Source organism: Suncus etruscus, chromosome 1 (assembly GCF_024139225.1).
Source record: "Suncus etruscus isolate mSunEtr1 chromosome 1, mSunEtr1.pri.cur, whole genome shotgun sequence".
Taxonomy (NCBI): domain Eukaryota; kingdom Metazoa; phylum Chordata; class Mammalia; order Eulipotyphla; family Soricidae; genus Suncus; species Suncus etruscus.
Window position 1 is genome coordinate 150,209,125 of NC_064848.1, and position 14,588 is coordinate 150,223,712.

A 14,588-nucleotide genomic window follows, 5' to 3' on the forward strand; every position below is an offset into this window, starting at 1 on the left:
CTGTTCTCAGCTCCCACACCATTTCTTCAGCCTCCCTTCCTATGACTGTGAAGCCTCTGTCTTCAGTGTCTAATGGAGGAAGAAGTGGGTGCTCTGGACACCTATAACAGTCCATCACCCCCAATGAGTCATTGCATCATAACCTGTTTTGATTAATATTATTATTTTCTTTGGCTCTACCTGGTAATTTTCAAGGATTACTCCTGGCTTTGACCTCAGGCACCATTCCTGGTTCTATGATCAAGGGTCTCTCTTGACTCTGCTCAACAGTTAATCCTGGTTATAGGCTCAGGGGTTACTCCTGGCTCTATGCTCGGGGGTCACTCCTGGTGGATGCCAGTGATCAAACCTAGCTTGGTCGTGTGTGAGACAAGTAACATACCTGCTGTACTATCTCTCCAACCACTATTTTGAATGAATACCTTTGCTTTAGTATAACTTTTTTTTTTTTTTAAATATAGTTGACTAGATGCCAGACATGTTTGCTTTGAATAGGAACATCTTAGTTTCTTTTGTTAATTTTGTGAAAACGTAGCTTGTCTTGGCTGATTTATAATGTACTCACCATTACCACCCAGTAAAAAGAAGTAAAATAAAATTAATCACAAGGACAAAAGAGGCTCTCCCTTGTTGAGTCCAATTTTCTAATTCTCCAGAGACGAAAGAAGGAATGAGTCCTGCTCCATTGGGTCATGGGAGATGATGGGTCACTGGCAGTGACCATCAATTCCTTGACCTTGGGGAAGTCAAATGGGGTCACACACCTAAATCATCTTCACGTCTTACTATCTGGTCCTTGAATGTGGCTCCTGGCTGGGCTGGACTGTTGTTTATGTCCACTTGTCACAGAAGAAGCATGGATGGACAGGAAAGGCAGATTCCAGGGATATCTCTAAGGTGTATCTCAAGTGGGTTCCGGGGAATCATTTGAGGGGTGTGCTCTGAGAGGTCTTAGACTAGGTGAAAGATGAGACTGTATGTGGAAAATGAGGGAGGAACTGAGAGTGTGTGGCCTTGAGGTCTAAAGGTACATGCAGGCCATGGAGACATCTGAAGCTATTTTTCCTAGTAGTGTGTGATGAATTAGGCTGGGGTGAGTGTATGAGAGATTTCTGGACCATTGAGGACAGGGGTAGAGGCAGTGAGGGTCCCTGATGCTGACCATGAGCACCATTCATATGGACGGTGTCTGCTATAAGTTGGGCTCCAGTGCACCCCAGTAATTATAATATTTCTTCCAGATAAGGGAGTCACAGATCAAGCCTCTCACTCAGTTCCTCAGGTACCATCACATATAAATTAAAACTCAGTCACGAGCCAGAGCTGTCAACAAATTCAATTTAGGTGCAAAATGAGATTCTCTTCCTTTTTATAATTTTGGGACTACACCTTGTAGTATTTAAGGGTCACTCCTGGCAGTGCTTGGGTGAATCGTATGCAGTGCTGGGGTTTGACTCTGGTTTGTTAGCATACAAGACAAGCATCCTACTTGCTCTATTATCTCTCTTGCCTGCAAATCTAGATTTTAAACTCGCTTCTGCCTCCTTAACTGTCATTCCTTCAGGATTCTTCACAATGCGCTGACACTGAGTTTTCATATAGCCCAGATAAACAGTACTGTTGCCTATAGAGGGCAGGTCGTGGGGGGGGGATGCTGGGCTTAGTTTTTGGAATTTGCAAACATGGCAGATTTGTGAAGCGGTGCCCCCGAATGAAAACAAACCCCAAACCAGCCTTGGTTGTCTTTAAGTTTAACAGATAGAGCTGCTACATCCTGAACAGACAGCTCTCTGCCCAAACTTCACTCTTCCCATGATCCTAGCCATGGGTTTCCCTTTGAAACAGAAACATTGGATGGTCTTAGTGCTTCTTGTTGGAATGGTGTATAGCCCTCTAAGACAATAGATATCCCTAGGCCTAATATAAAGAAGGCCCTTACCCCAGGCTATAAAGGGGGGCTAGACCCCATGACATGGCTGCTTGTTGACTGTTGCCTTTCCTTCTCTTCACCAGGAGAAATTGAGCGGTGCACCTATATCAAATACCACTACTCCTCAGCCACCATCCCTAGGAACCTCACGTTCAACATCACGAAGACCATCCGCCAGGATGAGTGGCACGCCCTGCGTAAGTACCCTGCTTTCCCTCTTGGGGGACTGTGACCTTTGGAGAGCGTCAGGGTGGTGGGGAGACTCACCACCACAGCCTACATCTCCTGAGCGTGGGAGGGTCTCGTTGACATTTCCTGGCTGACATTTCCTTTTGGTGGTTCAGAACCTGCTTGGTTGGTTTTCTGCAGTGTTCCTGATTCGATTTAGGACCTTTGTTTTCAGAAAATAGCCCATCAACCAACCCCAGAGCAGAAAACATCCAGAAGTTAGGGATTCTTGTTGTCACTTCACCTGAGCCAGCCCTCCTGGGATTCCTGGTGCCCTCTGAGGCAAGGAAGAATTATTGTGGCAATCTGTGAACCCCAGAGACGTGGCACACTCTATCAAGGCTGTGAACCCCAAGGTCTGTCACACTTCATCTAGGCTGTGAACCAAACAAACCCCTCATGGCCTGGTAACTCAGCCTCCATCAAAGCTGAGAGTAACTTGTGGTTGCAACAGGTTTTGCCTGGATACTTTGTATTGGCGATTTACTCACGGGGAGGATGGGGTTCTCAACTCACATGTACCCACTTGTCTTAGCTGTACAGACTCCTGTAGATATAGGGATGGGGAGGCCAAGGGGTTCTCTGAGATTGTGATGAGTCATGACCTAATGGGCAGTCAGCTGATCTTTTCCCTTCCATTCGATAGGCTGTACGTTCATGGCGGTAGGGAGGGGGTCGGGAAGCAAGTCCTTCTGTTGGCTTAGCCACTGTCTGCTGCATTCTTTGCACATAATACCACATGGTTTGGATTCAGTTTATGTTCATACGTGATATTCAGTTTATGTTTTATATAAAAGATTTAATTTTGGGGAGCATCTTCAGGGTGGTCTTTAGGTGGCCCAGGGGACTCTCACACTGATACTTGGTCAAACTGCTAGTGCTTCAGTGATTCGGCCCAAGGATGGGGTGCTGCTTGGGCCCTTCAGTGCTGTGGACCATCAGGGATCTCAGTAATGCTTAGCACAGGGTTTCCAGAGCCACACCAAGCAGTGCTAGGGAAGGTCCCAGGGCTTCAGAGACCGAATCAGGGTGACTTGTATGCATAAAGTATATATGCATAACCTCTGTGCTCCCTACCTGGTTCTGGGCCTTTCATTTCAATTTAATTTTCATTGTACGACAGCAGGAATCAAACCCAGGTACTCCTTCCTGTGAGGCCTAAGCCTCACCCTGGGTCCTCAGTTCTTTAATTGTTTTTGGTAACAAGGACCTGGCATGGGTGAACTTTGCAGAAGGCTGTACTAAGCATTTTCCTCTTTTATTGCTAGTAGACTTGCATGCATGTGACCCGGCAGGTTTCTTGCATGTTTCAGTTTGATTTTGATCAAACCACCAGAATGGGGATGAGGGGATTGGGGAATGTGATGACAGAGCTGAGCAGTTACATGTTCCTCTCAGGAAGAAGCTTGGATCTGGGTGATTGTTGCCAAACAGCAGTGGTCTGACATGGCCAGAATGATAGGGATGGGGATGGGAGGGCATTAGCCACAATGCCACCCCTCTGTGGCCCATACTCACTGCTGGGACACCTGATGATCAGGAATAACCTATGCCAGGCCATGAGCTAAGCATGCCACATACTAATTTAATTTTTTTTTTCTGGAGGTGAGTGATGAGCTCCTCAGCAGGGCTCAGGGCACCCAGACTACTTTTTGTGATAATCAGCTCACTGGACAGGTGGTTCCATGCCGGAGCTCAGTGATGCAAGTCTGCTTGTGTCCAGGGATGCTGCCCAGACACCATGACCACACCCATGCAGAGCTAGGCTTGGAAAACCTGGGCCCTCCACAACTCGGGCTTGTGCTCCAGCACAAATTGTGTGAGACATCTTCTTGCCTCCTCTATTGGATTTGAACATGGGGAACCTGGCTTTTGTGTCTCTACTGGTCAGTCACTCATTTGTCCCCCCCACCACTTTTTTTGAGAATGACACTTAATCCTCCATATAATATTAGGGGACCTCACAATGGTTGCTTTTTATGTGTTGAGATAGTTTAGGTGGGGGAATATATCACAGGGCCACAGAGGGACTTTCTTTTATTTTAAAAAAATTTTTAAGACACATTTTAATTGATTCACTGTGAGATACATAATTCCAAAGTTGTTCATGGTTGAGTTTCAGTCATACAATATCCAACACACATCCCTTCACCAGTTCATAGTTACTGCCACCAATGCTCCAAGTTTTCCTTTCCACTTTCTTTTACTCTCTCACTCTCTTTCTTCCTTTGCTTCTTGAGGCACTCTGGTTTGCAATATTATTACTGAAGGGAGAGGGCATCATGCATATCACTTTATTTCCTCAAAGGGATTCTTTTTTTTTTGGTCCCCAAAACCTGGTGATACTCTGGAGATACTCCTGGCTTGGCACTCAGGAATTATTCCTGGCAATCTGAGGGACCATATGGAATGCTGGGTATTGAATCCAGGTTCGCTGCGTGCAAGGCAGATGTCTTAATTGCTGAACTATTGCTCCAGCTTATCAAAGGGAATTTCAGGATGCTGATAAGCTTTTGTGGATTGTCACTTAAATATACCTTAAATTATGGGGATGTCTCAGAATCAAGAAAGGAAGAAGTTGTTGGCAGAGCAAGTTTGGGTTTACTCCCATGCGTTAACCTGTTGGCAAGTTTCTTTCCATATCAGACATTAGCAGAGTCTGAGGTCACAGGGAGCTCTTTGAGGGCCTCCTGTCTAGAGGTTGAGGAAGGCTGGGGGTGAGAAATATATTCACAAAGAAAATAATTACAAGGAACTGAGATAATCACCACAGAGTGTAATTGCTTCAATTAATGAAGATGGTTTGTGAAATTTTTCGTAAGCAGGGGAATGATTTTTGTGTCAGTGGCACAGCCTTGCTAACAAGAAAAATTGGGTGTGCTCTTTTGCCATGCATTGGGGTGTCTCTGGGATTCACACAGAGGGTTCCTCAGAACATCACTGAAAATATGGTCAGGGGGCATTGACAAGAGAGGCTGGCCTTGAACTTGTTGGGGTTTCTCTATGCCTGGGATCTTCAGGTTTCTAATTTCCAAACATTAATGCTATTGAAATCTGCAAAACCTAGGGAGCAGTTAATGCAGTGTGTTTGGGTGACAAGAGAGCTTTTATACTAGTTTTTAGGGGGGGGGGCTCCACATGTAGTAGGGTACTCAAGGTTTATTTCTGACTCTGCAGGAATCACTCCTAATGGTGCTCAGGGAATGATATGCACTGATGGGGTTTCAGGGTTTTGGGTGTCAAACCAGGATTAGCTGCATGCAAAGCAAATGCTTTCCCCTGTACTTTCTTTAGCCTATAGATATATTCGTTTTTATCACACCTGTCTATGTCCTGGTTCTGTATTTAGGGATTACTCTGGGGTGCTTGGTGGAGACCTTATGGAATGCAGGGAACCGAATATAGGTCAGCTACGTTCAAAGCAAGTGTACTGCCCACTGTTTTGCCCCCACTCTTAGATCTGTTCTTAAATGATTAAAAAAACCCTAAGGTTTCAGGGATTCCATGGTAGGTGAATAGAGGTATCCTTTGGTGAAGGTTCATCAGCCACTTTCACAGCCTGACACAGAAAATACCATTTTTCATTGTTCACAAATGGCACAGAAAATATCACTTTTTATTGTTTAGAGTTAAATACTGCTAGAATGAGGAGGGAAGTAGCATATCATCCCCCTCTGAAATAAAGTAAAAACAGATTTTTGTTTTTGTTTTGGGCCACACCTGGACTTACTCCTGGCTCTGCACTCAGGAATTGCTACTAGTAGTGCTCAGGAGACCTTCTGGTATATAGGGGATCAAAGCCAGGTTGACTGCATGGAAGGCAAACACCCTACCCACTATACTATCTCTCTGGCCCTAAAGTAGAAATTCTGTAATATCAAGCTTTGGAAATGAAAACATATTAGATTGATTACTTATTTGAGTGTCTTGAATTATTAAATATTGTCAATGGGATCTTAGCGAATGCATTTGATAGGATCTAAGTGAATGCATTTGATAGGTTGGTTGTCATTTTGTAATTGAACCCAAATACCTAATTCTGTAATTTCCCCTGGTAGATACTTTCTGCTAAAGAAAACAAATTTAATCCCACTTTCCCCTGAAACATCTTTTAGAAAATATTTTGAATTTTTACAAAACTCACGTTATAGCTTTTTTAGCAGGAATTTGAAAGTGGCTGTGCACTGTAATATAAGAATTTCTCAACAAAAGCTCAATTTGGATTAAAATTAGGCAGTAGGTTTTGAAAAATTCACTGCATCTATGAGAAGATATTTGACAGGCTGAGAAGTCCTTCACCTGCCTTCCTATGTACCTGCTGACCCTAGTGGGCCCCAAGACCCTCAATGATCTTGTCCAGCCTTTGGTTGCTCTGCCCACCTATGAAAAAAGAGCTTTGGGGCCAGAGCTATAGCACAGCCGTAAGGCATCTGCCTTACACATGGCCAACACAGGACGGACCCTGGTTTGAATCCTGGCAACTCATATGGTCCACCCAGTCTGCCAGGAGTGATTTCTGAGCACAGAGCTAGGAGTAACCCCTGAGCACCACTGGGTGTGACCCAAAAACTAAAAAAAAAAAAATAAAAACCCTAAAACAAACAAAACAAAACCCAAACAAACAAAAAAGGAGCTTCCAGCTTCCAGGAACTAAGGGGCCCAGGGCCTACAAAGGTGGCCCCGTAATCTCTGCTTAGCTTGCAGGATTTAGCCCCTGAGAGAGCCCCCCTGCTTGGGAGCCCTGATTGCTTTTTCAGGGCACAGTTGATCTCACCAGCAATGGAAAGTAGGAAGCATACCCCACTTTCTGGCATCTGATTATCTCGTTACCTTTCAGGAGGCTGAGAGCCAAGAAAATCAGAGTTTTTTCAAAACTCCATCTGTCAAGACTGAAAGTTCAGCTAATTAGTTCAGATGGTCACATGGCACACTTCTGGCTGGACAGGAAGGGGACAAGATGACCTTTTCCCCACCCTTTCTCCTGAGGCCACGCTGCGCTCCCCCACGAACACACATGTATACATATCTCACAGAGCAAACACATAATTCACACACACACTCATGTAAACACATATGCACATACACAGACTTGTGCACACACACACATTTGCAGACTTAAGCTTCTCCTTGCACCTGGAACTGACTCAGCTTTCTGGCCTTGACCTTAGCCCCTGGCCCCTTGTCTCTTCCATTTCTTGAGGACAGTGCCTTTAATCAGCCTGATCCTGTACCCTGGAGAACTTTCCTTTCATGCATTCAAACCTAGAATCTCCCTACCAGGGAACTGCCTGGTATAGTCTTGTTCCACTTTTTCCCAGCCATCCCCGCTTATGACAAGATGCATGTTGACCACTGAAGGGCCTGTGATAAGAAGCACAGTTCTAACATGACAGCCTCCTTTTTCTTCCTGTCCACACTCCTCCTATGGTGCTTTGGAACTCCATCCTAGGAGCATAAATATCCTCTTTATGTCTTAGCTTCAGTGCTGGCTGGGTGAGCAAGCCATGGAGCCAGGGGATGCCATCTTGGTTTGGCTCAGCCACTCAGAACCCAGGACTGAACTTCAGCAGACTCCCTCTAACTATTTTTTCCCCTTCAGCTTTTTTGGCTGATGTTATGTAAAACTTCCTAATGAGGTAAACAACCCAGACCTTGGAAGCTCCAGGCTCCCAGCGGGTATCAACCAGTTCTTTCTCCCTGCACCCGCCTCTAACCCAACCAGCCAGAGGCTCTTACTGTGTGCAATCTGTTGAGAGCTGCCTCTGATTAGTAACACTGGCATCCGTGGGGGTCATGGAAAGCCAGAAGCCAGCCCCAAGAGGGCTGGAGCATAAAAGCCCAGAGCCCATACCATTCAGCAGCCCCATATGCTGCAAGCAGTTTGGCATATTGGCTCTTTGCCTGCCTGTCCTTGTCTTTTTGGTGCTTCCTCAGCCAGGAACATTGCGAGCCTTTCTGGACCTTCAAGCTGCCTCTGTCTATCCTGGACTCACCAGTGCTCAGTCCTGCACAAACCCAGCAGAGAATCTATGCCCACAATGTGGCATCACAACTTTACTGGAACTCTGGCCTTCTTCCATCCCCTGCCTGTCATACTTACCCCAACTCTGTCACCTACCCACGATCTCTGACAAGACAAGTCACTTCATTGAGCTAAGCTAGTTTGTGCTAAGGCATGCATGTGTTAGATTCTCTCCTAAGAGTATTTTTAGTTTTCAGTCCTTGGAAGGTGGTGGTGCATGAGGGGAAGGGAGAATAAATCAGATGAAGGCATCGGTTGCATTGTGGAAGATGGTCATAGGACTTTTGGTGGAATTATAAAGGAGTAAATATAGGGCTGGAGCACTAGCATACCAGATAGAGTGCTTGCTTGCCTTATATGTGGCTGACTGGGTTTAATATCTAGCATCCCAAACTGTCCTCTGAGCCTTCCAGGAGTTATTCTTGAGTACAGAGCCAGGAGTAACCCCTTAGCACCATTGGCATGGGCCCCCAAAAAACAAACAGAAATGAGTAAAAACAATGTCTAGTGTTTCAATGCTAATGAGAAACTTACAAATGTTCTTGAACCAAGATAATTTCAGTACAAAAATTAAAAATACAGGCAGCAGGCAGGCCCTTTTAAATGTCCACACTAGCAGAGTTAACTATGCCTATGAAGGAGAGAAGAGAGGGTTAACTCCTATGGCCTTAGGAACAGGGAAGGGAGGGGGTGGGGAATAAAGTACAAGACTCTTGCTAAAGCTTTCCATGTTCTGCAACAAATCCCAAACCTACCGCACTGGCATGATTGCAAGTTTTCAAGCCACAATTCATCTGAATGCACGGGGCCAATTTTGTGCTGAGAATTAGTTGGAAGTCTGGCCTGGAGGCATTCTTGAAGCTCCTGCAGATTGGAAGTTGTTTTCTTCCGGCTGTGCAGGCTGAGAGGGATACCACAAGGGAGAACTGGGCACAACCTGCCTGCCCCTGCCTCCCTTTGTTTCCTTCCTCATTCAGTATTCCTGGCTAAAGCTCGGTGCTAGATGCTGGAGGGGCTGTGGAAAGGTGCTCTGCTCTGCACTTAGGATGCAGCCGTATCAGATGGAAACCAGGCGAGACTCATTCTGTTTGTTTCATGTTTATTAGCTACTCAGAGAGCACAGACTGCTGTGTGGACCTTCAGCCAGGATTCATGGCAAGGGAAAATCAAAACAAATGACAAAGCTACTCTCTCACCTGTGCATTGCTGGCTTGTTTGTGTTTTACAGTCTGACCATTATTTCTTGAATTTTTTTTTTGTTTGCTTGTTTTGGAGCCACATCTGATAATACTCAGGGGTTACTCCTGGCTCTACACATAGGAATCACTACTGACAGTGCCCATGGGACTCTATAGGATACTGGGGATCGAGCCTTGTAAGCCATGTGCAAAGCAAGCACTTTGCCCATGTACTATTTCAGCTCTGTGAATTGTTTTTTTTTAATTGATGTAAGATGGGTTTATAAGAGGACAAATGTTTGTGTTTAGTGTGTAGAATGTTCCTATACTATGTACAGCACCTAACTGCCAATTTCTCTCTGCCATTGTCCACTGGACCCTTTCATAGTTTCTACTCCTCCTCCATGTACATTTTTCTGGTCTCAACGTCTCAGGTCTTTGCTTCCTCTGGGAATTGTCTTGTATCTTGCATTGTTTCCATAAACCTCACAGGTGAGTGACATCATCAGCAAATGTCCTCTCTCTGATTTATTTCATTTAGTATGACCCAACTTGTGTTTATATGTCTTTGAGCAAAAAGCCAGATTTCCTCTTTTCTTAAAGCCGAGCGGTGTTCCATTGTGCATATGGACCACAATATATTCACTCATCTGCTGATAAAAACTTCGGCTGTTTTCAGATCATGGTTATTGTGACTAGTGCTGCAATGAACATAGGTGTGCACATTTCTTTTTTTCTTCTTTTTTTTCTTTTTGGTTTTTGGGCCATACCCGGCAATGCTCAGGGGTTACTCCTATCTGTCTGCTCAGAAATAGCTCCTGGCAGGCACGGGGGACCATATGGGACACCGGGATTCAAACCAACCACCTTTGGTACTGGATCGGCTGCTTGCAAGGCTGTGTTATCTCTCCGGGCCCAACATTTTTTTTTAATAAAATTTGTGTTTTTGTGTTCTTTGTAGAGAACTTCAAAAATTAAAAAATAAAAACTCCTATTTTCAATATTTTGAGAGACTTCTGCTATTTTTCATTGAAGCAGGATCAGTTAATTTCTATCAGCCCTGTCTCACTTCTCATAACCTATTTTATCCAACCTATCCCTCCCTCTCCAACCTTCACAAAACATGGCATGGTTTTTTCCAGTGAGAGAGAAAGTGATGATGGACTAGGAACAACTTCTCCTTGGTCTTCTACAGGGAACTGTCCTAGGTCCTGAAAAAAAAAAACAACAAAACAGTATGGCTGGTGAGTCATCTAACAGCAAAGATGATCAGAGCTCAGGTGATGAGATGAGCCAAGCAATGAGCAGGAGAATATAAGCCCAGAAGCTTCAGGAAACAGCTTAGGAAGACCATTTGGGCTGAATGAGACTTGGTTTTGAGCAACAGAACCTACCTTCAAGGCAGGTAGCATTTATATGTATAGTAGGTGGTATTTTGGCGATTTCATGGTTCAGTCAGGAGTAGACTGATCCAAAAAAGGTAGGTCAGAGTTGTATGAAAAATCTGGAGAATTGAGGAATTTTAATAAGAAATAATGGCTATGAGATTAAACCCAGTTTAGAGAGCAGAGGTTCCTGGTTAGGAGCATTATGTCCAAGACAAGCAAGAGACTTTCTTCATTAGACAGCAGCTACTCACTAGCTCTGATTAGGATTATTCTTGCATTTTAGGGTAAGCTGCTTTTGAAGATGCTAGGATGATAGGGAAGGGCAGTAATCTGGACACCAGAAAGGATGATCAGAAGAATGAAGCTCTACAGTGCATAGTTAAGTTCTTGTTAGAACTCAGAGCCCTGCTTCTAATGTATGCTACATGGGCCAGTGGTATCAGCCTTATCTGGGAACTCATTAGATGGGAAATCCTGGGACCTCACTCCAGACCTGAATTGGGACCTAGGAGCCTGCATGATTTCCCACATGTTCAAGTTTGAGAATACTTGGTCTAGACAGCCTGGGTGTGGGCTGCAGTGATCAAAGACGCTTCAGGGGAGGAGAGAGCATTTGTGGGCTTGGAAGGGAGTTGGGAGATAAATCCTGCCTTTAGCAAGCTGCTCACAGATACAGAACTTGCAAGTTAGTGATGCATTGCTCATTATTTGGATGCAATTTTGGGTATTGCCTTTCTTCCAGTTTTCTTTTTGTTCAGTGTATTTTCGCACACTTCTTTTTTTAATGCATTCTATGAGTTTTCTGGTAGCATGTCCTTAGGATCTAGCCCCAGATCTCTGCCTTATGTTTTCAATAGAGCATCTTGACCTAGAAACAGGCCTCAGACCCCAGTGTAGCCAGAAGCATTAGACTCAGTTACAATTTTGTTGTTTTTGTGTTCCTATGCAAATCACTGAAGTTTTCAGCAGTTTGTAAACTCATCTACAAAACAGAGGTGATAACAAGCATCTTACGAGTTTCACAATGAAGTTTAAATAAAATAAAATGTGAAATCACTTCTAATTCTGTAGAGTATGATAGCAGGCAAAAGATGTGTAAATGTGTGTGTATATATGTGTGTATGTGTTAGTATTAGTGATATGCAAAGCTGAATCAGGCATTGAGACCCCCAAAGCAACCGAGGCAAAGGTTCTGAAAGAATATTTCCTGAACTCAGAAGCCTCTGTGCTTCTCAGCCACCTCAGTAGGGAATTTTTGCAGTGTGTATGGCTGTGTGTTGGTGGGTCTGTTGGGGGTTGGCTGTCTACACTGGAGCATGTGTCAGGAGCTGGCATCAGGTGTTGATGGTATGAGTGGGAAGTGGCTGAAAGTATTATTTGCTAAATGGCAATAGTGTAGCATATTGTGAAAGGGATTTCAGAGCCTAAAATCACTGTGATTTGGGAGACCCAGCTGGAAAGCCCTTCATTTATCAGTGGTGTCCAATAAGAACACACTTTAGACAATAACATGAGTCTTGGGAAGGAGATTTACATACTGACTGTCTGAAAGTAATATTCCTAGAGCTTTGGAGATCAAGGCACCATAAGTACATTTGTTCTACATTTGTCCAGGCATGTGTGGAAATGATCCTCATCTGGGTGTATACTAGCTGTGGCTTCAGGAAGCCCTCTATTGACAATAGGAGCTGAGTGCTTTGAGGGGAAGACCCAGATGCTCAAAGGGTTGCAGAGGGATTCTTGGGGTTCTGGGAAAAGAAGGTTCAGTGAGGGCCAGAGGAGGGGATGTGAGAGTGGAAGAAGAAGGAATTGAGTGGAAGCCATGAATGGCAGTGGTTCTGCTATTTTTGTCCCTAGCAAGGGAAGGATTAACCACTATATGAGTGGTCAAAGTGGTAGTACAGATGTGGAACAAAAACGAACAATTAAAATTAAAAAACAATTACAGGAATCATAACCCACCAATTGGATGAAGTCCACATGGGAAGCAGGATTGGTCATGAACTTTGCTGTGAGTCCTCAGTGGCCATAATTATGGGGAAAAGGGAGACCTGACAAGAAAGGGGTTTGAGTATCATGGGCCATCTGCAGTGATAGGTCCATGGAGTGCGTAAAGACCAGGTCAGCTCCCAGGTGAAGGGAAGGAGGAATGGATGGTTAAGCAGGAGGCTCTGTTGTACCATTGAGTCTCTGACATTGTCCACCTATTCTCTGTTGCAGGAAGCCTGGAGTTTTCGGTTTATGATCAAGAGGCAGCCTGTGTTCTCAGGACATGTGTTCTCAGGACATGTGTTTGGTTACTGTCTTTGTGATGATGCTACCAGGCTGAGCAGAAAAATCCTGGGCACACAGGAAGAGCCTTAAGGGGTGGTTTTGCACAATACGAAAATGCCTTCTTCACATGTATATTCATTGCAGTGTTATTTATAATAGCCAGAATCTGGAAACAACCCAGATGCCCGACAACAAAGGAGTGGCTAAAGAAACAGTGGTACATATACACAATGGAATATTATGCAGCCATTAGGAAAAGTGAAATTTTCCTATACATGGATGAACATGGAAACTACTATGCTGAGTAAAATAAGTCAGAGGGAGCTCTCTCTGAGATTTGAAAGGACCAGCCCATGAATATGAAGCTTACCGCAAAACACAGTTAGGGAAATAACTACATCAACAACTATCATGATAATGTTAGGAAGTGAGAGAAATAGAATGCCTGTCTCGAACACAGGGAGGAGAAAAATGGGGGGCATTGGTGGTGGAAAGGTTGCACTGGTGAAGGGGGTGTTCTTTTTTATGACTGAAATCCAACTAAAACATGTTTGTAATCATGGTGCTTAAATAAGTCTATTATTTTTTTTTAAAAAGGGTGTGGTTTTGGAGCTGATATCTGCCTGCCCTACCTGGATTTTTATGTGCCGGGGCTCTGCACTCTGCTTGATCTCTCTGGCTTGAGCTGGGAGATGAGAATTGAGCCAGAGGCTTACCTGAATTTATCATGCCCATACCGAACTAAGAGGAAAAGATAAAGGGAGGAGAGGGAAAGGTCCAGTAAGAGAGAGAGGTAAGCAAGTAGAGGAAGGAGAAATAAATAAAGCCATACTTTGCCCAAGCATATTTGTCTTGCTTTACTCTCTCTGTGTGCCTATGTTAGGATCCCATTGTGGAAGGTTAGCACAAAGCCAGTGCCACCTGCCTTTACAATATAACATTGCACTGACACTACTCAACAACACTCTGCTGTGAGAATGGAAGTGATGGGCCAAAGTGATAGCACAGTGTTAGGGCATTTGCCTTGCACATGGCTGACCTGGGTTTGGTTTCTGGCATCCCATGCTTCCCATGAGCCTGCCAGGAGTAATTTCTGAGTACAGAGCCAGGACTAACCCTTGAGTTCCCAGTATTAAGGTTAGCCCCCTTCCCCCCAGACAATGGAATAATATATAAACCCAATCTGATAGCCATCAGCACTTGAGATGTCTCCAGGAACCGAAGAAACCAGTGGTATTTGAACCATTCATTGCACTTGATCTGTGTCTGCCAATATTGGATATTAATGTTGGATAAAGACATTTCCAAAGAATAGAGCTTATTTCAGTTCTATTTCCAAGTTGCAAATTCTTCTCATTCTGCCTAAGGTTATAATCATGTTCCAGCCACTTTCAGGGACATAGGTTTTTACATTCTCTTAGACCCCACCCCCACCCCAGACCCTTGCTTACCACACTGCTCCCTGAGCACCTGTAGCTCTCCTCACCTCCCAGGCTCCTTGGGATGTCTTTAGGCCTTTCTACTGATCTGGGACTGGGTGACTCAAGAGAAGTTGTGTGACCTGAAGC

The 14,588-nt window shown here is 44.5% G+C and overlaps 1 protein-coding gene across 1 annotated transcript in view; it reads left to right on the plus strand.

Moving 5' to 3' along the window:
* TMEM178B (transmembrane protein 178B) overlaps window positions 1-14,588 on the plus strand; it is a 405,178-nt gene that overhangs the window by 139,309 nt on the left and 251,281 nt on the right. The window contains exon 2 of the mRNA XM_049775451.1: window positions 2,014-2,127. Coding sequence (XP_049631408.1) covers window positions 2,014-2,127 — 114 coding nt within the window. The remainder of the gene's footprint in view (window positions 1-2,013; window positions 2,128-14,588) is intronic.